Genomic DNA, 23,356 nt, shown 5'->3' with positions numbered 1-23,356 from the left:
ACATGTAGCATATTTTTCATGGCTGCTTAAGAAGTCTCCTGCAGTGCTTTCAGTGAGCTGTAGGCCTGTGGGGAAAGTCCGTTCCATGTAACCTAGCACGTTATTTCGTCATGGCCGTTATGTTTAAGATCTGATACTGGGTGTTTGTTTTACTGTTCATCATGTGTTTTCATACATAATTGGACTTTAGGAAATTTCAGATTATTGTGCAGTAACTGAAGGAGAGGCTATGGCTGGTTCAAATGCACATAATAATTTGGAAATACCTTTGTCTCTTGGTGAGATCTCACTGTATTCAGATACAACCTAAAATGCTGGATTCATGTGATCTGTTGTTAAATTGTGGGTTCTACTTAATCAGAGAAGGAAGGTTCCAAAAGCCTTCCAACAGAGTTGATGCAAATGGCACCGAGCCTTCTGCATCTTGTCATGCTAGCAGAAACAGAGAACCATAGACCTGCAGAGGTATCCACTATGAGGAGATCGGTTCAAACCTGTAGTTTTTGCTAAAGGCAGGAAAGAGTTGGCATCAGGAGAAGCAGCATGGTGAAAGGAGTACAAACCTTAAACTGCCTGACATCTCCTTGGGCCACAAGTTGGTGCTCATTTTCAGGTGTGATGCAGTAAGCTAGTCTCTAAACCGGGTGGGAAGAAGAGGAAAAAGTCACTCATATGAAGTGGCATTATGTTTAAATCCTCAATCTATAATGGAAAAGTAGCATGAACTTTATTTAAAACGGCAACTTAAATCTTTAATATCACTGTATCATGTGCTTTTAACTTAGTCACTGAGAGAACAAGCTTATTATAAGCCTGTTGGTATTAGTCTTTAATATAAGAAGCAACAGTAGAAAGTTTATGCAAATACTAAATCCAAATATTTAGCAAGTGCATATGGAAAAGAACATCAGGAACAAGTTGGTATCATAGGCCTCATATCCCCTGAATTCACACTTTTCTGTTAGTGCAGTAGGAGGGTTGACCAGTCGCAGTGGGAGAATAAGGAGATAGCCAGTATTTCCCAGCTCATGTCCCTTGCCTTCCCTGTGCTATGCCATTTGGGATCATGTGTAGGTTTTGGTTTATGAGGAACTTTCAAGCAACTCTGATAGGAGTTCTTATTACATTAAGAGCATACTTTTCCCCATGTTTTAAAAACTACAATTTTTAGCATTGTATCCTATGATAATTATTTGGATGTAATATACTAACCTTTTGATATATTTCTCATGGGGAAAGGGGAGAGTTGCTGTCTACAGGAGCTGTAAATGACAAACTAGAACTTGTTAATGCTACAAAATGAATGAGAAAATGTGGTTTTGGCCAAAGGCTTCTGTATCCCAATATCAGTAAACTTGTGCAAGCTGACAAAAGCCTATTGGGCCAGTGCACATTATTCTTTGACACTTAAGTGCTGCTAGAAAATGGGTTTGTAAACCCCCAGGAATGGAACAAAATAAAAGGCTTATATGATTGTTGGAAATGAGAACTAAACATTACGCACAATGTTGAGATGTTGGAGCAGATAGAAACAGGGCAAGTGAAGAGGCATTCCCACTTTGGGGTGCCTTTCTGAGGTGAACATTGTGTGAGGTGAACATTGTGTGAGGTGACTGTAATGTTTCAGAGACAAGGGATTAATCCCTCTGGGTGTGCCAGGTCCATGTGAGAGGGGTGCACCCTATCTAGGTAAAGGGTGAGGTCCTGTTTTCTGCTGATTTCGCTAATTGTTGGTGGTTCAGTGATTTGCCTAAGAGCGTCAGGACCTTGCTACGCTGTCATGTAACTCTAGGCTGTAGGAAGGGAGAGCAATAGCACTAGTGTAAGTCAGAAAGTCTACATTAGGTTATAAAATTGCTGCTGTGTAATGGTGAGAAGTCTTACTTCTGAGCACCGTTAGAGGTTTCTTCCTCAGTTTCTGCTATAGTCAGTGTGCAGATCGGGCATATTATGCCTGAAGTGGGTTTGCATAGTTAGTGGAAGAGGCTGCTGTCGAGTAACTTGGTTCTTTTAATGGAGTAGTTAAAAGGCAACAGACTAGATGAGACTATAAGCAGTGCCTATATCAGAATTTTCTTGATTTTTACGTCTCTTTCAGCACTGTTCTAGTTGAATAATAAGTTTTTTCAAGCATTTTGGTATTAGTAATGAACACAATAGAAAGATCTGCATTAATTCTAGTCTTGGCAGAATGTTGAAATAATTCCAGTAAGCAGAGGATAAGGATACATATTTGACAGAAAAAAACCCTGAACAAATATGAAGTGTCTACTGGTAAAGACAGAATACTGGGCTTAGTCGTGTCTGTTGCTGTGACCTAGTAAGGCATTTCTTCTGTCCTTGCTGTATACTCATTAAATGAACAAAGATCATCCTGAACATAGGGCTAATTTGGGGGCACATCCCACCTTCCCAGCTTCTGAATATACATCTAGAGACTCTTATAATGTTAAGACAGGAGAGGTCTGAATTAACTTTGTACATATAAATTTGCAACACTCCAATACAGAGTGATAAAGCATATCTTGGACTGAACTCTGCTTGGGTAGAACTATCTTAGGACCATACCTCAGAGCTAAATATGAAGATACCATAATTCAGATATTATTTTTGTTAATAAGAAAAAAAACCTCATCAATTGGATTAATTACATGGGTCAAAAATAATTTTTCAGAATTGTTACAGTGCTGTCTGGAAAACTAATTTCTGACCAGAAGCTCAAACAGCATGCAGTAATTCTGCCTCAAAACTCCCAATTCATCTGACAGTTAGATCCAAAAGGTCCCTCAGAAGTAATAAGTTTCAGGAGTGAGAGAAACAAACTGCCAAGTTAGATCCAGCTATTTCGTTTCATAGCAACATTTCATGACGTTTTATTAGTGTTCCACTTACTTGTTTAAAGGTCCCACGCACATTCATAAATTTATAGATAATGTAGGCAGGCACAAGTATCATTGAAGATAGTGCAATTCCCCAGCCAATGCGATTTGCCCAAAGAGGAAAGGTGTAGTCATCGTAGGTCAGAGGTTTGAAATTTATTATGCTGACTATCACGACAAACTAGGGAAGAAAGAGTAAGATGAACCACAGTTTTGAGATGAAGACACTTAGTGGAAAATCCATTTAAGTGTTTAATTAGGCAGCCCCCTTAAGGTATATTTCAACCCAGCTTTACCTGTTTACTTTGTCCCTCTTACTGCTTCAAGTGACCAAATTTGTAGTTCTTAATTAAGTAGGCAAATGGTGGACTACTTTTTTTTTTTTCTTTGTGGTAGTGACTCTATTTGCAGCTTTCACTTACTAAGTTTATAAATTAAATCACTTTGGTCAGTTTAACATAATTTGCCCTTTTTTCTTAATGTGTGGGATAACAAACCCAAAAGATAGGCTGTACGAAGTTAATTATATTTACTTTTGCCCTATAAATCAAGATTGTAACGTCCATGCTGTCTTATAGAAAATGTTTTGTTATAATTGTAGATCAAGTTATTGGAGCCATTTCATTGAGAAGTCTTAAGCTACCTAAAGGTTAGACTGACGGCCATTCCAGCTTTGTCTAGCTAGCTTACTAGAATGCTCTCTTCATAAAATTTAATGTTTCCACAGTTCTCCTAGTGTGCAAAACAGCAATGCTTGGTGCAGCATTTTTCCATTCTGCTTGAGTCAGCTTGTTTGGAGTGCTGCAGGATATAGTTCCCTACAAGCTTCTTTTACAGAACAGTGTTCAGAAAGATAATTAATACATGTTTGGTAGGTGCTTACTGATGAGTTGGGGCCAGAAGCTTATATGTGAACAATAAAACAAAAAAAAGTCGACCTGACAAATGTCATAAAAACATATGAAGTGTATCTTTGAAATACCAGTACTGCTTTAAGCATGCACAACTTTAATGCAATTAATAGTCTCTTAAAATCATAGCAAGGTCAGATTTCCGTATTATTCACCCTGATCTTTTGATTTACAAATATTCATATGAAAAGACCACAATATAAAACTGTAGTTTAGTTCTGAATCTAACCTTTACACAAAGGAACCAAATTCACACTTTGGGATTTTTTTCCCCAAAATGTAATGAAGCACTCATTTTTCACATCAGGCAGCTTACAAGGTGTATTTAATGCATCTCTTCAGCGTTTTGCATAGCTGATTACTGGGGGTAGTTGCATATTAGTTTTTCTAGGTTGTCATCCCATCATTTGATTTGATAATGGGGATCTTGGTTTCCTCCAATAAAAAAAAGAAATTCTTGCTAACTTGTCTGTTTATTTTCACAACACCATGATTTGTGTTTCATACTCATAGATGCTGGGGGACAGGAAGGACACTGCGTAAGTGTTCAGTGTTCTCTTAAGAAAAACTGCATTCTTTGAATTCTGCTGAAGTGAAGGAATAGAGGATGACCATAGCCACAATTAGCTTCTCTTTCACAACTGAAATGTATTAGAGAAAAAAACAACCGAAGCAACTGAGGAGAGAAAAGAATTAAACTGGAGTGTCTTCTATTCATCCTGACAATGTCAGACATAGTAAATGATTATCTTGCTCTTGGTACCCATTGTATATTTTCTGAAGCAACATTCTAGCGTTCTTTCCATACTGAAATAATTGTCAACACTTACCAATAAAAAAGCAGGGCTAACAAATTTCCAGCACAATCTCCAGTAGAGGCCTGGCTTGAAGCCCATCATTTGTTGGATATCTTCGCTGAATCTGTCCACACCTAGAAGGGATTTGAACGTCAAACTGGTGTAAAACTAAATTGATGAGATGCTGGTATACCCCAAATCATCTGCTTTTGCCGGAAGCAGACATGAATGACTTGCAAATCAGAAACCACATAAGATAACAACATGGATCTCCTTTCAGTGACCATGTGTGTCTTTGACAGCACTGTATCTAACACGTAAATGCCTGTGAGCGCTTAAGGCCTGCTGCAAATAGAATTACCATTGCAAACTGGCATCTCACAAATATCTAGAATTTAAGTTGTGAGGCACACTCTTTTCAATAACTGTGAACTTTTGTGTCCAAATTACTCATTATTATTACAAGAACAGTGAAGGAAAACCCAGACCCTTACTCACACAAACTGCTTACTAGTAATGAGGTAGATTCATATAATTCTTAATTTATCAAGTGAGACTTATTTGTTCCACTTAATATCATACTTTGCTTAGATTTTAGTGTTTTTCTGAATACTGCAGGATGTTCACTATATGTATGACAAATGACATTTCACCTTTTTAACACCTTTCCAAGTAACCAGGGAAATACTTTTTCTGTTCAGTGTAAATATGTACAAACGAGCATCAGCTAGAAACTGGTGTCCTTTTTTAGGGTATCCTGTGTGGGTTTGAAAACTGTAAGATAATTAGCTAGAATTTTTAAAAATTGTTAGCTCTGTATGCATCTAAACATCTAGTTGTGGATGCCTTAGAAGCTACATGATCTGTTCATGTGAGTAAAAACCAAGAGTAGTCAGAAATTTTACCTGCTGCAGGAATTAAGACAGCAATGAATAACGTGAAAATCATTAGATTAAGACATAGATCAAAGGCTTCAGAATCAGTCATTCTGTGCAGTCCAAGGTGAAAACAGAAAAAAATCTGCTGTTCTGGGTTCCTCAGGTCATACCAAATTCTTTAACAGTGAATAAGGAAGAAATGGCATTTCAGTTGGTGCCTTTTAATTTCTTCTGCGTTTTACACAATTAAGTAAGTGTTAGGAATTCTGTGTCTGAATCCCTGAAGCACTGCACAAGTATAATGTACTTTCTGTGAGTGGCACTAGCCTGATGTAGCTAAACATTTTGAAATCGTCTGCAAAGGTATCAAGCTGTCTGTATGTGAGATTTGTTTTTTTGTTACTCTGGTAATATTTTATGTCAGTTTGTAGGCTTTGGGCTTTCTGGAAATAGTCAAGTCTTCAGTGGAACATTTTCCATCCTCAGTATTTATTGGAACGCTTTTCTGCATTAAGTAATTTACTGTAACATGCATTTTATAGTGACTGTAAAACGTCCATTTGAATGGTAGCTTCTTGACAGTTTTTATTGATTCTATTCTAGTTGGATTTACCAGTATGAGGTATCTTGCAAAAGTTTAATACAAGCCCAGGCTAGTTTCCACACTGTATTTAAGGATGGGATGATTATTTGATTATTACCAATATAAAAATGGGGAGGGGGGGGAATGTTCGTTAAAAAGAAAACAATCTTTGACTTCATACTTTAGCGGCACTGGCTCACAGAGTAGTTCTGTCTAATGCAATCTATCATGTCAGACTACTAGTTTGTAATTTGTTACACTTGATGTGTTTAGGAAGTTTACTTTTAATCCTGAGCTCTACTAGGTAAACAGCAGAAATGCAGGTTTTTGCCATTAATATTTGTTTGTTAGAGCAGATGTATAGTTTACCATAAGAATTGTTCAGTTCAGTAGAATTTATTTAATGTAAAAAATTAGGATAGCTTGAATTAGTCCTTTGCGTGCAGGCAGGATGTAATATATTTACAAAGTCTGGACATTTGACTGTAAATTTCTCTTTGATTTCCATTCCCCTGATATTATGTACAGATGAAGAAAAGTAGCCAAAAGGATCTGCAAATGCTCTTTAAATTTAATCTAATTCTATTTGCAGTGCCTTCTGTGAACTTTAAAGTGACTGAATTTCAGCTGCTGTGAATACTGAGTGAAATTTATCATTGTGCAGAAGGTCAAAGACAAGGACTGCATCTCTCCAAAAATTTAATTCATAGGTTTCCAGACAGACAACCCAGAGCTCGGTGTTCGGTGTTCAGTTTCTGCAGACAATGGGGAAGAAGTAGGCCATGCTCTCTGACTGCTTTTCAATGGCATACTTTTTCAGTACTATATGTCTTCAAATAACCATTCTAAGAATCAACCTGTAAAGTAGAACATTGCTATAGCTACAGATGACAGTACCTGTAGGGCTTCTTTTTTTTCCAGTTCTTGAAAGCATTTACCCCCTTTTTTTTTTTTTTTGTGATTCCATAGAATAAATCGACACTGTAGGTGACTTGTTTAGTTTTGTGAAAGAGCTGGTGTACAGCAAAGAAAACTTCAGATTACTTGCTGAAGAGCTGGTGTTGAATATGGAAATAATCTCCTTGTTTTTCCAGTGAAAAACAAGTATGAGGTACTTACAATTTATGATAGAGTGTTGTTTAAACACACTGAACCTGAAGAGAATTTGGGTGTAATTTCTGAACTAATATACACTGCAGCTGCCAGAGAATGTCACCATTGTAATGGTCTATTGGATGGCGCAGAAAATTTCGCCCATTCTCTGTTTACATAATATTGTGATGTCAAGGGAATTAAATCAATATGCAGAAAAGAACAAATTAGGAAGAAAGTGAAAAGTAGATTTGGCTATAAATGCAAATTACCCTCCTTACATTGAGACAACCTTCTTTCATCTCAGTGATGCAGAGATCGGAGTTCAGATATCATGAAAGCCTACATGTGACCAGGACCTCCAGCACCCACTGCCTGCTAGGACTTTGTAAGTCATTTTGCTATGTAGGCTCAGCTGGTTGCTTCAGAGCCCCTGACTTGCACAGGAGCCCTTGAGCAGGTCCTCGCCCTGGGGGGAAACTGCTTAGGGGTCACAGCTGAAATAATTTGTGGGCTTTTTCTAAAATATAGTGGCATAGCTCTGAAAATCATTCAGATCCCTACAAACAATTTCTGTATATGTTGCCTTTCCCTCCTGTTTTGCTTAACTGTGATATATATTATTCTTTTATATACTTGGATTTTTTTAATATGGAAGACAGAAATTAGTAATAATTTCTTTAATACTGTACATATGATTTAAATGAATCAAAGAAAGCAAATGATTACATTGAAATAATATAATAGTAAGAAAAATGGTATGTTGAATCAATTTTGAAGTCACTTTTCACTCAATTCCACTTCTCTGTGAATGTTACTTTACAGTTTTTTCCCTAATACTGAGTTTTTCTTTTTACATGCTTAGCAGTGTGTGAGAACATACAGTTTATATGCAAGAGTTGCAGTGGAAGTGCTTTATTGATCCAGCCTACATTTTGGCTGAAGTCACTTTTCACTCAATTCCACTTCTCTGTGAATGTTACTTTACAGTTTTTTCCCTAATACTGAGTTGTTTTACTTTTTACATGCTTAGCAGTGTGTGAGAACACACAGTTTATATGCAAGAGTTGCAGTGAAAGTGCTTTATTGATCCAGCCTATATTTTGGCTGTTGGGAATTACAGTAAATCAGAACTCTCAACACAGCATCTATGCTAAGAACTTGCTCCTGATACCTTCATCTGTAAGAACCAGAGTCTGATCTGGACACTTTAAGTTGCCTAAAGATGGCTTCTTCCACTTCCTGACCTGACCAGGTGCTCTGTAAGAATATTCCCCCAATGTCACCCTCGTTGGCTTCTGACCCACAAGCGCTCAGCCATGCTGTTATCCATTCTCTACATTTCAGTTGCTGTGCTGCATATGGAGATGACACCTGCCCCCTGCTTCTGTCCTAATGACCCTGTATCTATCAAATGCAGAACCGCAGTCATATAAGCCCTCACTCAGGTGAAGATGAGGAAAGAAATTGCTTTTCCTCACGGTTCAGTGATCATTGGCGTTGGGAACACGAGAAAGAAGGGATAAAAAGAATGTAAAAGCCATTGTGCAGCGTTCATTTGCAAATCCTACGGAGCATAGAACAAGGTATCTGTTGTAGGGAAGTAACAACCACCATCCCTTTTTGTTCCCAAGTCTTCTTTCTAACTCTGGAGCAATATTGATACTCGCTGGTGGTGATCCTCACCTGGTGGCAGGAAGGGAGTAAGACATACCAATGTCATTCCCAAAGAAGGGCAGCTGTGCTAGTGTAAAAGCAAGTAGAACAGTAGGAAACGTTTTCCTGCCATGGAAGTGCAGTAAGCTTTACAAGTTGGTTTGCCCCATTTGTATTTCCCTTCTGTGGAAATGTGTGCATTCATACTTTGTCTCTTATGAGAGACACATCCATACGTGTGCATTCATACTTTGTCTCTTATGAGAGACTGATCCATACAGAAGCATCTGTGAGCAAAGATGAGTAGCAGCAGTCAGTACTTAGTTAATTTCTTTCCCTTCTGCAAAATCAAACAGCAGACCTTGGATTTATTTTTTCCCAAACAAATGCAGCTTTTTTTCTGAAATTTCAGTCTAAAGGGTGTTGTTGGAAATGATTTAAGTAAATGAAAGCAATGAGAATACAGGTGAGGATGAAGATCATTGCTAGTGCATACTGAGCTCATTCTAGTCATTCAGGGAGATGTTCAGAGTAAAATCTGACTGAGGAGAGATTTTCCTGCAAGTGAAAAGGAAGAGCAGTTTTGGGTCAGTGAGAGAGGTGTTCTGGCTTTTCTTCAAATAGTCATCAGAGGAATGATATCAGGGTTGCACAACAGGAAGAATGGTAACAAGCTAGCATACATCTGTATAGCATGTGTCTCTATAGTAAGACAAGCTAGCTCTCCCTTCTCTTACACATGCAGTTGGCCTTTGCAAGAAGAAACTTCTCAGTAAGTGGTCGTAGGTATGATTTGAAGTACATTTCCATGTGTTTGGTCTGTGCCAAAATATCAATGCTTGCCTTTAGGCTGGCTTAATATTCAGCTGGGTCATCAAGGCAAGAGGGGTCTGTCAGAAAAAAAAAGAGGTAGACAAGACCATGCCAGATTTAATCCGTTTAAATAGCACCCGGGGCTGTAATAAGTTCTTTATAAAACAACAGGTCATACTGTAAAAATATCTGTCAGCTGCTTAAGACAAATGGATAGATAATTTCCTGGTTGTGGGGAGGCAGGAGAGAGAAAAGAAAGGTTGATGAAGGACAGAAGGTGCAGCAGATAAACAGAATTTGACTAACCTTGGCTTAGTCTGTGAATCACATGCAAAGCCTAGCTATTGTAGTGTGCAGTAAATCCTATTTTAATAGTGGCAGAGAATAACTTACCCTAACTGACTGAAGAATATTTTTATGTCTCTGCTTCCAAGCTACGCTATGATCACTCTTCTGTACTCAGCTCTTTTACAGGGATTGAAGACAGTTGTCTGTGGGAGCCAGTGCCTCCACTATTTTAAGAGAGAATAGCATATGCACTTCTAGTTGCATGCTGATGTTGGGTGACAGAATTAGTACATTAAAGCTAAAAGCTATTTCTTAGTAAGATTGAACAGCTTTATTCATGAATCCCGTGATTTCACCTCACTCATGAACAGTTTTTAACTGCAGGAGAGAGCGTGACAAGAATAATATAGTGGTGCAGAACAGATGGATAAATAAATGACTGAGGGAGGTAAATGGCAGTAAGAATGATAATGTCTAAGAATCTTCTGTTAACTATAAACATTATCTCTGAACAGAAATGAAGACTTTCAAGGGATTCAAGGGAATCAGGAGAGCTAGTTCAATACAGACTTCAATGAAAAGATAATTTGCAGGATGCTATGGGTTTGAAATCTGGTAAAAATAAAAACAATTGTCACCAAAGTACGACATGAGAATTAAGAGGCGATCGGGAAGAAAAACCAGAGCTCGAGAAACTCAATCTAGCAGCAACCAATTCCAGATATAACAGATAGTTGGGACTATTGCAGTGAGATGACTTGTATTAAGACCTAAATTGCAGAATCCTATTGCTCATTTGGAGAAAATGAGTTATTATTTTTAAGGGTCCTGTCTCTAATAATATAAAGAACTGATAGCATTCTTCCCAAAAGAAAGGTAAAACTGAGTTTCACTATTTCTTTAGCAAGATATGCCTATTTCAGATTAAATGATTTCTTTTTTTCTGCTGGCTTTGGTTTCTTAAGAGCACCTGGTAATTTCTGCTCTTCCACAGGTGGCATCTTCTCCAGTGAATAAGCCTGAGGCTATGAATTGCCCTGTCTTCCTATATGATAGGGGAAATTTTGAACTCTAGGTCAGTGCTAGAACATAAAAAGAACTTTTTTAGGTTGGCAGAAAAGGGAAATGACTTCAGACATTTAAAAACACCTCATCTATTAAATGCTGAATTAGGGATGGAGAGAAACACCCACAGGGCTGGATACAGGCTATATATATTCAAACCAGTATTCGAATATTTCTACTGTAAGCAATGTTCTGTTAAACCTTTTTGTTTCACTGCTATGAGTGTAGTAGGAGTCAACTTTGTCACTTGTAGCAGAGGACTGGGGTTTTTTCCTTGGTGAAAAGAGACAACACAGGTCACCTCACAAGACTGAAGTTCCTGTAGGCTGAGAACTGAGCTCAGGCAGACTCGGTGTCCTGCTAGTTTGCCAAAGTCAGTGTTGCAGCAGAAAGCGTGACTTCAGTTTATTGGGTTATTCCCAGTTCAGGTTGTCCAAGTGCATTCATGTGGTTTTAGAGCAGTGAGTATGGCTGTTTGCCATCATTGTGATGATTTATGCAGGAGCAAAGAAAACAATGTTTTTCTTCTTTCTAATGAAACTTGTGTATCAAATGTCTTTTAATTTATGTTACTTTGGGGAGGAGAAAAATATTAAAGACCAAATAAGGCCAGAAAAGTTATTAAATAAGCTGAGCACATATTCTGAGAGCTGACTTAAATTGTGAGACGTATTTTTTTCAGGGCATGTATCATGGCACTCTGGTTGGCAGTAAGTGATTCCAGCCTAATGCCAGAGGTCAACTGAATGCTCCTAATGCCTGCCATATTGGGGATAAAGCAAATCTGTGCACACTTTTAGTGGTATAAATTAATATGAAATACTAGAAAATGTATTATCTGTGGTATCTAGGATGTTGAATATTCCAAACTATGCTATGAAATAAGATAAATTTTAAACTACTGGTATTTTTACAGTTAAGTAGAATATTGTCTCAATTAAAATGGACTAATATAGGAATTATTATAACTCTCTAAAGACTAACTACCTTTATTTGTATTGCATGGAGGGAGCTTGAGATTGGCCCTGGTGAAATCAAGGAAAGGAGAAACATACAAGTCTGTTTGGGCTTAACTTCTCGCTTCGCAGGTACCAGGTATGAAGCTGCTACTGTGACTCATCAGCTATGGTAAGGGCTGCAAAATACTGGCAAAAGTAGTAACGTTCCCATTGCGCTGCAGTCTCCTTCACAAGACGGTTTTCTTTGGCTTTGTGCAGGGTTTCAATGCCTGACCCACTGAATGTCTGTATTCCTGTCAATAGTCATAAACCAGGTGAGAATCACTGTATGAAACCTGGCTTGTCATGGTTTCATGTATGTAAGCCTATGCTGTTTTCCCTTAAAACAATGTGATAGCCTGTCACGGGCACTTCGAATTTTAGAAAAGACTTTTGAGGTGCAAAATGAAGGGCTTACCATAAAACCAGGAAACTCCAATTGCCTCCATTAGAACAGCAAACAATATCGAAGTCCCAGCTGCAAATGTGTCCAGAAGTGTGAGCACATAAATTCCGCCCTATCATTGGGGAATTAGAAGATGCAACAAAACCAAATTACAAATAGATTCATCTCAATAGTTTAGTATCTAGTTAACAGGAATCTACTTCACTTGAAATGTTACCTTAACCCAGGCTTTTGAATATGGAGCTGAGGCTGCAGATACACATTCATATTTGCTCACCTGTGCCCTCACTTAACTGTGAAACAGAAGCCTCAGCTTTGGGTGTGAGTGCTCCTGGCATCAGGTTTTGGTGGAAATGCTCAGCAGCTTGTAGGACAAGGCTTGTCTGCAGCAGTGTCCAATCTTCCTGAACTGTTGGCAGGAATGGAGCGCTGCAAGAGTTTCCACAACGCATTATCATGCATTTTGTTCCTAAGGCTAACTTGTAGTCCAGCAAACCTGCACTTTTAGACTGACGTCTTCTTTTCTCAGACTGCCTGCATATCCCTCTCCCAGTGTTCCTGCGAAGGGAGCAGTTGCATGTTAAGTTTCTGTTACCAGCCTGGTGTGGAAGCAGCTTCCCCCTGCTTAGTTTCCTGGCTGTGGTACTAGCAAGCCTTTGCTCAGTGGTGAGAGCAAAGTACAACAGCACGTTTCTGTTCTTCGGTAGTTCGTGACTGAGAACTGTAAATGCATTTGCTCAAGTCTTGTTTCACTGATATTTTTCTGAGCTGCAATTTGACTGCTCATTTTACAACGTGGTATGAATTGTGTACTACAATTACTGCATTACAATGTGGTAAGAAAGTGTAAGTTAATGCTCGTTTTATTTTGTTTGGGCTAACGAGAAATGGAAGACTATGGTATGTTTAGTTGTTTCAAAATGAACCTGAATAAAGCGTTTCAGGATATTCTTTGTCACATGTAAACAACCTTTTATGTTTGTAATGTGAACAACGTGACATGTTTGCGGTTGCAGTGGGTTTTTCACTAAAATCTTTTTTTACAACCGAATTTAAACTGACTATGCCTGTTCGGAAGGGGAGGAACAATGGAATTATTTTCCGTGTTTTCACCAATGGTATAAATAGTGCTTGTACTAGTCAGATTTCTAGGTGATTTTATCTCTGCAATAAATCGGTGTTCTTTTTTTTTTACAAAAAGATGGGTTTTCTCTAACAGCTGTGCATATTTACAAAAATAGAGAGAATAGTACTTAGGCATTTTCTAAGTTTTTAATTCTGTGGGGACTTGTCCGGAAACTGAATGAACTTTGGTTGTTGTGTTGGAAAGAAAATGTTGCTTATTGAATGACATTTGAGCTTGACCTTTTTTTTTTTTTTCTCTACACCTTCTCCAAGTGAATGACTTCGGTAACAAACCGAGTGAAGTGAATGAGCAGTATGGTTTTCTTCAAAAACATGTTTTGAAAATACAGCCTTAAAATTTCAGAGGAAAAAAATCAACCAAAATGTAATGTGATGGTATCATAAGGGATTTTCTTTGTACACGCTAGAAATGTTTTTCTTTAGTACTGTGAGCCAATACATTTAGACAAGTCTGCGCGGTTTTGTGCATTCCACCTGGTGGGGTGAACTTAAGTTGAAATAGGTGACGTTTTTTAAAAGCTAGAGCTGGGCTGTGAGCTTTGAACTGCTTCAGCTCATTTGAAGGCCATGGACTTGCACCCACTGGCACCTGTTCAGGTTCTTATCCACTGAATTTCTTCTGATCTTGTACTGCAGGAAATTGTATTCCAGCTGAAATTTTGAATAAGGAAGGAGCATGTTCAATTCTTTGGGTAACGATAGTGACTGCGAGGCATTGAAAGGATAGGTATTTTAAATGTATCTACTTTTTAGTGTCTCAAATGTTTTCCAGTTTGAGGAAATGAGAGCTTTGTTATTTATAAACTTATTGTGTTTCAGCAGTCTTAAGAGTAGATCTGGAAACTGCTTCTAGGGAAGGAGAGAGGTTCAGCATATTGACTTACATGGTGGGTACCTCAAGAAAACAAAACCTGAAAAGTTATTTTCTGACACTTTTTGTCATCTTTGCTTACAGGCCTTTTTGCTTTTTTGTCAAAAAAAAAAAGTAAAGTTCTCTCCAACCTAGAACACTGTGGTTATTATGCTTTTCAAAAGCCTGGTGAGGTGATAAATACAGCTTAGTAGATGTTCACGATAAGTTATCCCTGTCCTTTTTATGATGTTGAGCGTAAGAGATAAGATCAAGGTACATGAAGGAACATGAAGAAACACATGGGAGAGAGGAGAACATTATTCTAAACTCCTTTCACAAGAAGTAAATACTTCTTACTTGCCTCAGGAAGAGAATGACCAAATGACTAAGGGTCATTTGAAATTCTCAGTTCCTCACACAGGAGTGAGCACTCAGTACCTTTACATTTAATGTGATTTATTAAAAAAACAAACCAAAAACCCCTAACCTCCGCAAAAACAGTAGCCTCACAGACAGTTCTTTAGAGCAAAGCTTTGTAGGTTTGGTTGATAACTACTGACTTTGTGCAAAGAAGCAGAGAAGCTTCATGTAGAAAAGACTAAAAGCAATGTTCTGACCACAAAGTTGTTTAAGAATTAAAATTTGTAACAAAAATAGTCACCTGAGTCTACCCATTTCTATCTGATGAGGTCAACTGCATTTTTAAGGTAGCTTGTTGATGGAAACTTTTGTTGTACTTACATTGGTGATGCAAAAAAGAGCAAGTAGGAAAGTGCCAAAAGAAACACCAAAGGTGAAGAGCTTTCTATGCTGCTTCAGAATTTGGAAATCATCTGCTAAGCCAGTGATGACAGCCTCCATTCCGCCCATCTGAGGAAGGGAAGGCAAGAGCTCTGGTTAAACGCTACTGACTATTGTAAATACAGATTGAAGAATGTAAAGCAGGTTGTAAATTACTTCCTAACAATTATATGATTTCTAACATTTCAGCTGTAGGCATTTGGAGGTGTAATTTAAGTTTTTGTGGTAGAGAACTGAGCATCAAATGCCATGGTTGCTAGCTTGATAGACGCATACTCTATGGGCCCTTGGCTGACTCCCCAGGATATTAGGTAGGCAGTACATTGGGAAAAGTAATACAACTTTTAATTTATTTTGGGAAAAGAGCTGGTAGCTTAAGTAACCAAACTGCTTAAGAGATTGCCAGTATAAAGACAGACACAATAAGCACCTAGAGGTGAAAGCATTCTGCCCTCCCCCCCTCCAAGAAGCTGCGAGTTTCGGTCTCCTGTCACAATAAATAAATCTGATATTTGGGGAGGCTGGATTCCGTGCTTTTTCTGATGCTGAAAGATCATGGAGTGCTTGGTGCAGTACAATATTTGGTTAGCAGGTCCCAACGTGGCCTGTCTCTTTCCTATAAGGATTTGATTAAACCAACGTCTCTGGAAATTAGTAGGAGAGAATTATTTCTCTAAAATTTGGATGATTCCTGTCTAGAGCCAAATTGCTGGGGGCAGTGCACCTATTTTATTGGAGTTTGTGTGGTGGTTTTTTTTTTTTTAAGGTAACTAATGTTCACATGTAAAATGTCCCAAAAGCTAGTGTAGGCTTATGTATTTCCTAATGTCAGTGGCGGGGCAGGAGTCAGTGAGTGCCCTGCTGTTAAGATAGGTTAACATTTGATGTTTTCAGAAGTTGTCACCATATTGGCACTTAAACAGTCTTGGAAAAGTTGAAAATGTAAAGAGAGAGCTTAGATTATTTTCACTAAGGAGCACTTCTTAATGTGTCATGATTTATTCACTGTGTCAATTCCCTATGCCAGGCTAAATACCAACTCCACAAAATGTTTGCAAGCATTTGTTCCATTTTCCATCCTTTTCATTTTTGCTTGCTTAAACTTGTGCAATCAAATTTCTCTTTGCTTAAACATTTTGGCAGTTCCATTTTTGTACAATGTCTGTATTTCTGTGCCAGTGCAGGCTTATATGCATGAGTAAAAGTATTCATCTATAATTATTCCTCTTTATTTGTGGGGTTATTTGACTTTGAGCTTTAAAAATTTCACAGAATCACACAAAATCACAGAATGTGATTTTCCTTCCGGGGTCTTAATCAGTCAAATATGAGGGAGATTTGAGAAGACCACCATAAAAAGTACTGCATGACCTGAGTTTTTATAGGTAAATGATGAAAAATCCTGAACAAAACATAAGCAAATCACTTCCTTTTTAGAAAGAAAGGGGTAAACTTGTCCACAGTTTGTTAGCTCATAGTATTTTCATTAGCTCCACAAGAAAGAACTCTCTCTCCTTGTAGGAAAAATGTGTTCTGCAATCTAAAGCCATGTGTCTTTGTCACTCAAACATTGCTTTACATTACCTTAAATGTACTGCTGTTGCAAAGTTAACTCTAAACACTTCTGAGCATGTATTTTCTTCTTAATTCTGCACTGTTTTTACTGGTCAATCATACACTTCCACCATGCTTTCCATCCTTCATGTTTGCTTAAGTTGAAAAATGGCCAAGCTACAAACCCAGATAGAATTTTGCCTCAAATTTCTGAATACAGATCCAGATCTTAGTGCAAAAAGACAAACTACATTGAACCTGAGCTGGAATCAAAAAATCCGAACACTTCAGAGACATTTAGACCTGAATCTGACCTTTAACAGCTCAGATCTCACTTCACAAGATCTTGTTCAGATATTTGCCTTTGCTTATCAAAGCTTCTTGCTGCCACCTAATTTTTCTTAATTTGCTGTCCTCCATGTCAATTCATTCTTTCCCTTTCTTGTCCTTGAAAATGAATGGAATTTTTGCCATTTCCAGCAAGAAATTCATAGATCAGCTCTGTACCATCAGGAGTACAAAAGAGACTAATATGCTTTAGAATAGTAAGAACCCCTATGCTACTAGAAATGATGACTGTTTGTTCATGGTTTACTATTCCTTAAAGACTATTTGTTTTTTCCAGAAGTTTTTCAGCCTTTGAGCAAAATATGACAGGATTTCTTGATGCCTGTTTCGCAAGAACAAAGCAGTACAAAAGTTGTTAAGGGACTTGGGATATTTTCTGTGCTGAAGTTTCTGTGATCCTGAATATTGTGGTACAGTAGAAGTCGTCATATTATGGAAAGAGCAAATACCTTCATTAGACTAGACATTTTATGGTAAGATAGTACTAAAATAAAACCACTATGGAAATATTCTGATGTGTTTTTTAAATTGTGGCTAAATTTATAGGAAATTCTGTATCATTGCTTGTAGAAAAAATCTTTAGACCTTGTCTGTCTTGAACAGATCAATGAATTTCAGTACATGTAAAAATCTCTTCTAGAAATCACTTTATTGAATGTCTTACTGTGGCTTCTGTTTTGCAAGTAGGATTCCAATACCTTGTTACAGGTTTGTAGCAGTAATAGTTCGTAGGAGTGACGTTGGATCATACCTTTAAATAGTAATAATTATTGATGAATAGCTCCTCTGTGTGATCGTAAAAAAAGGAATAGTGAGCAAGTGTTTGCTGGCTTCTGAAAAATTTGATCTTTTCCTAAACGTCTTAAATATTGTGAGTTTCTAAATATACTGCTAGGAGTAATGCTATTGGTATGTTTGCTGCAATTGTGAAAACAGATTCAGGGAAGGTACAGAATATTTATTTGAAGTGTAATAAACCCCTTGTTTAAGGTTGATACCATTCTGGTTAAAGAATGTAACAGTAACGGAAACATGTCAAGGTTAGAGGGAGGAAACACTCACAGAACTGTCGATGCCAAGAGTAAGGAGCATGATGAAGAATACCACAGCCCAAAATGTAGATCCTGAAAGAGTTGAAATTGCCTCTGGATACAGGATGAAAACTAAACCAGCTCCTGAAATAGAAAAGAAAGAGAAAAAAAACAGCATTACTGAATGATGTTTCTTAGCTTCACAAAAATGTTTGTTTTAATAAGATGAATTATGACTAATTTCACTTTTACATCATTTGACATCACGCTCTTGAATGGGTCTTAAAATTTGCAGTATATCCAAAACGCTAATAGCATACTCATGACACTTTCATAAAAATTTTGTAAATCTGTGCCATTCTTTTCCACTTCTAATATTCTTTTACGGGATTTGCAACCTTACTAGCTGTTTTCAGCTGTGTGGTACAGATGGAACTGTGTGGATGTGGACTCCACTGTGTGGTAGGAGAACTCTCTGATGTGATGAGAGAGACAGGAGCTAAAATCCTGGGTGACTTGTCAGCAGTGAAAAGGCTCTGCAGCAAAACTTCCCAGAACCATCCAGAACAGGGACCTATGGCACTGAAGGGCAGGACTTCTACAAAATACTGTGCAGGGGTAAATGCCTGTTTGTTGCACAGGCTAAACCTGTGAGGGACAAGATGCTGGGGAACTTCCATTCAGTAAAGGTGAGACAAGTCAGTACCATTTGGAGTTCACATTTCAGCAAGGCATTTACACACAGTTTTGGTTCCAAGTATGTTCATTCGGATCACTTCTGTGAGATTTTCACATGCTTGTTTGAAACAAATATAAACGCTTTTACAGAGAAATGGTGGACAAAAAAGAAGTAAAAGTAGTGTAAAATTAACTTCCTACCTTCAGTGGCTACATCCTCAATTTTAACTTTATGCTCATGAGCCATGTAGCCCAGTATGGAGAAAATTGCGAATCCTGAGATGAAGCTTGTGACACAGTTAATGGTACTAGTCAGCAAAGCATCCCTAATAACGGAGAGAACAGCCCAGTGAAAAAAAAAAAAAGAAGCACTTTAAGAACTAGATGAGAATTGTCTTACAGTGATAGGAAGATTCTTGTGAAAATGCTAATTGTGCAATTATGCTGACAACTGAAATTTTGTGTCAGCTTGCTATGCTAGGAAATCACTTACTTCTGCTTACTTGTTTGATTTAAAAGTGAGTTCTGTTCAAAAAATCAACAAAGTTATGTTAAATATTAAGATACTAAAGAGTAGCATCATCCTATCTGGTAGCTGTTACATAGCAAGAGATTGGCCTGAAGTGCAAGAGCTTTACTACTCGGGAGTATTTTCAGACAAGTGTAGGAGTGCCTTTCTAGCAAACTGTGCTGCCATTCAGACGGCACTGGATAACCATCCATAATGAGGTCCCTGCGTCTGTGAAGCTGGATAGGCTTTTCCAAAAAAAATGCAATGCTTAGTTATCAGATTGTTGCAATAGTGAATTCAGTAATGCCCAGCAGTGCTGTTCAAAAGCATAGGTGGCATACACCAAACTTTATCCCCTTCCTTATATTACTTTATTTTGATAACCTTGAAGAATTTATGTCCTGCGATTCTTAAAGTATTTTTCTGGGGGAAGGAGTAGGATCAAGACAGACCAGACTGGACCCATAAATTCAAATTCTTCTCAGTTATTAAAGGAGGTTGCTATGTATTTGTCACGGATGAGATGGCAATAGTATTTCTTGTTTCCCACAAATCAAAAATGCTGTTGTGGAAGTGAATAATGCTTCTTTTTTCTTGGTCAGTAACTGGATTACATGATGCTTATCTCCCTGTAAACAGCTATGATTGTTTGCAGTATTTTGCATGTAAAACTAGATGATAATTTAAGTACAAGTTTTTGTATTTTTTGGGCTTGATTTTCCAGTGTTGTTACCCCACCTTACATTACTGAGACTGCTCCTCTGGAGGAGGGTGTGTTGAAGCATAGATGGGAGAGTATAGTGCTGAGTCATGGCCTTTATTTGGAAATGGTACTATTTTCAATTTCTTCTGTTTCAAGAAAGCCTTTTGAACTAAATATGTCAACACATTATGGAGTTATTTGGCCAGAAGAAGGATATTTGTAAGTGTTGTAAATGGTTCTGTATTGAAACTTGCTTTTATGGTTAGAACTAAACCGCAGTATTTAATGAAACTACAGATTACTCTTATTGAGAAAGCAAGGCTTATGAAGCAACATTGAACAAATACAGTAAGCTAAGAACTAAATAGTATGATTTCACATATAGTCTGTGGTGGTTTAGTTTCAGGTAGATTTTTCCATTTGAGAGCAAAATTAAAAGTACAGAAGAAAATTATATAGGGAGCTGCTATGAGATTAATGCAAAATTATTTTCAGAAGATGATGAATGTTGTTTTGGAAGACTGCTATGGCTACCATTTTAACTGAAGGGTTCTCAAACCTAATATTATTACCTACTGCAAACAATCGGCTGGCAACCTAAAGTTGCTCTGGGTTAAGTACAAAGCTCACTGAAGTCAGTGCAAATATTCCGTAATTTTGGCTTTCAATCTGTTTAGAGCAGTTCAAATCTATGCATTTACTTGTACCTTTTCACTTTAACATTTTTTGCCATCCTTCAGTTCACAATGTATTTATAATACATGAACTTTCTGAATTTATATTTCATGGGAAAATTTAAAGTGATGTTTGTTTTCATTCCAAAATGGAACGTTAACAAAACTTGCACAGTTCTGGTTGAATTTCCATGGCGGTGATTCAGCAAAACATAACTGGCTCGATTTAAAGTGCATTCCTAAATTGGAGTTCAACATAAATAGCAGAAATGTAATCCCAAAGCACTGAAACACTTATGGATACTGGAATCCTTCTGTTTTTAGTTCCCGGACCAATAAGATTTCATCCTGTGTTCACTGTTGCACTTAATGGTAGTTTGGAAAGGCAAACACAAGCACAGTTTACACAGCTGTCTAAAGTCAAAACCTAATCCCATTCTGGTTTGCTCTACAGCAAATATCTTGGCAGGTTCCTGTTACTAAAATTTCAGAAAGGAAGACAGTTTTTCAAGATTTGGGTTGGTTGCTATGTCTACACAAGACTAACCATCATTAATAAATGACTGAAGAGAAAAAGATAGCTCAGTACTTATTCCAGCTGCACTTAAATATCTCATTGTGAAGCAGTAATGAAAGAATTGGCTGTCTTACCTGTAACAGTTGTTGTCAAACTTATTGTAACTGGCAAATGCAATTAAAACGCCGAACCCAGCTCCTAAGGAGTAAAATATCTGAGTAGCTGCATCAATCCATACCTGTGTAATGACACCAACATCATCAGCATCAGTTCACTCCAAAAGATACATGCAAGTGTACAAGACAGCCAGCTTTTGAAAAATGATCTGTTTTCATGCTTATGGGAGCATAAGTGCTTTTCAGCCCCCGTGAGATGTCACATGGAGCACAGTCGTGGTCTGGAATGGCTTAACCCAAAATGGTAATGGCTGAAGCAGTGGGCAAGTTCTCAGTGCCTGAACACTGCTACCATGGTGGGGTGTACCAATTGGATTTGTGCTTTTGAGCTTTTGCTGAACATTGAAACGATTATGTTATTTTTTTCCCCGGGCGATGGAAACACACTTCCAATAATTCTTGTTCCAAGTTAGTTCAGAATGTGCAACCAGAAAACTAAAGATAGTTATTAGGTTAAGAGTTACAAGACATTTTCTTTCCCATAAGAGGGCTTTCTCCATGGGACTGTTCACACACTTTCTTTCAGAAACTGAAGCACAACTGGTGTGCTGTGAACAGAACCAGGTAGGTTATCTGTCACTTCTCCCACTTAGATGGAGAAGGAGTTACTCCTGTGATAGTAAGTCAGTTTCAGTTTAGGTTCAGCTGTGCTGTGTGGTAGGAAATTTGTGCACCCCCAGATGTTATATCATCTTCAGGAAATTTGTTTAAGGTGTATGAAACAGCACTTGTGTCTGATTTAACTCTATATTTAATGTTGATTCCTTTAGTAGAGTACAAGTATGGCTTCTGGTATGCAGATGTTTGATATGTCCATTTGTGCAGTGGAGATGGGTATCTTGACTTTGTAGCTCCTGGACTTGCAACAAGGAACATAGCTAGGCATTAGCCTAGTTGAGGTCCTGGGGGAAGTATCTTTCTCTCCTTTTTGCAGAGACACTCTTTGTGGATTCAGTATCCCTGAAAACTGAGGTGTCTCAGGGTTTGCTCTTTGCTGTGCAGAATGTGGCCCATAAAATGAGGCAGACCTTGACATCGATAGGGGGCTCTAAGGTCTTTTAGAAGAGCATTGATAGAGCCCTCTGTAGGCCATTACTATTTGTGATGATGTTTCTTTATTAGGTTCTCCATTTGGGAGAAAAAAAAGAAAATGAGAAAGATTGAGGAGTGCATTGACATAGAACTGAAACAGAGATCTGGTCTTTAGAGCCTAAGGACAAAGATTAAACACACAAGGCTATTGCAGCAGCAGGTATCCCAGTCTCCGAGCTGGAGAAAGGCTGATGTGACAAAACACATTGTAAAATTTCTCTTCATAACTGATCTTTAGTCGTTTAATATTCCAGAGCAATGTTTTTGTTGCCCGAAAAACTTAGTCTTGGAAGCAAATAACTTTAGGATCATCTGAATAGCAGCTGCTGGAAATATTAGGCCAGGAAAGAGCAGTGCACAAGGGATCCTTCCAAAAGCAGAAGGCAGCTATGATTATAGAGGCCTAGATTCTGAGCTGATGCAAACTTGCACAGCTCCATAGACATCTAGTTGAACCTGCAATTTTTTTTTTTTTGTCCAAACAGCACTTAAAATATGCAAGAAAAATGTTAAGTACCTCCTTGATTCATCCTTGCATCTGTGTATTTATGTGTGTGCATAAATGTGAACTACTGAAGTGGCTATTACTTTGGAGACATAGCTGGATAAAAGTCCTATATTTGATGTTTGGTTTTTACTATTCCAAAATAAAGTGAGATGGGGTCTGGGATCTGGTGATAACTTCTGTTACAGAAGAAGTGCCGGTTTCCAAACTTGGTATTACAAAACCAAGGAAGGATTGCTTTGTGAAGAATATATGAAATAGGTCTATATTATAATAAAAGGTATTTTCAATTATCCAAGAAAAATCAAGATAGGACGCATAGGAAGCGTACAGTGCATCTGTGTACAGATGCAGACATCTCCGAAAGCTGCAAATTTTCAAGACAGTTCATTTTCGGGAAC

General features: G+C 37.9%; 1 protein-coding gene across 1 annotated transcript in view; it reads right to left on the bottom strand.

The window, feature by feature from the left end:
- The window catches only part of SLC6A2 (solute carrier family 6 (neurotransmitter transporter), member 2), a 43,480-nt gene that overhangs the window by 1,822 nt on the left and 18,302 nt on the right, over positions 1-23,356 (bottom strand). The window contains exons 5-12 of the mRNA XM_009866275.1: positions 21,317-21,420; positions 18,979-19,103; positions 18,131-18,243; positions 15,107-15,235; positions 12,379-12,478; positions 4,621-4,721; positions 2,893-3,060; positions 564-635 (exon numbers count right to left, since the gene is read on the bottom strand). Of these exons, the coding sequence (XP_009864577.1) occupies positions 564-635; positions 2,893-3,060; positions 4,621-4,721; positions 12,379-12,478; positions 15,107-15,235; positions 18,131-18,243; positions 18,979-19,103; positions 21,317-21,420 (912 nt within the window). The remainder of the gene's footprint in view (positions 1-563; positions 636-2,892; positions 3,061-4,620; positions 4,722-12,378; positions 12,479-15,106; positions 15,236-18,130; positions 18,244-18,978; positions 19,104-21,316; positions 21,421-23,356) is intronic.

The sequence above is a fragment of the Apaloderma vittatum genome, unplaced genomic scaffold (assembly GCF_000703405.1).
Source record: "Apaloderma vittatum isolate BGI_N311 unplaced genomic scaffold, ASM70340v1 scaffold12363, whole genome shotgun sequence".
Lineage (NCBI taxonomy): Eukaryota > Metazoa > Chordata > Aves > Trogoniformes > Trogonidae > Apaloderma > Apaloderma vittatum.
Note: the sequence above shows the minus strand (reverse complement) of the source record. Positions and strands in the feature narration are given on the sequence as shown.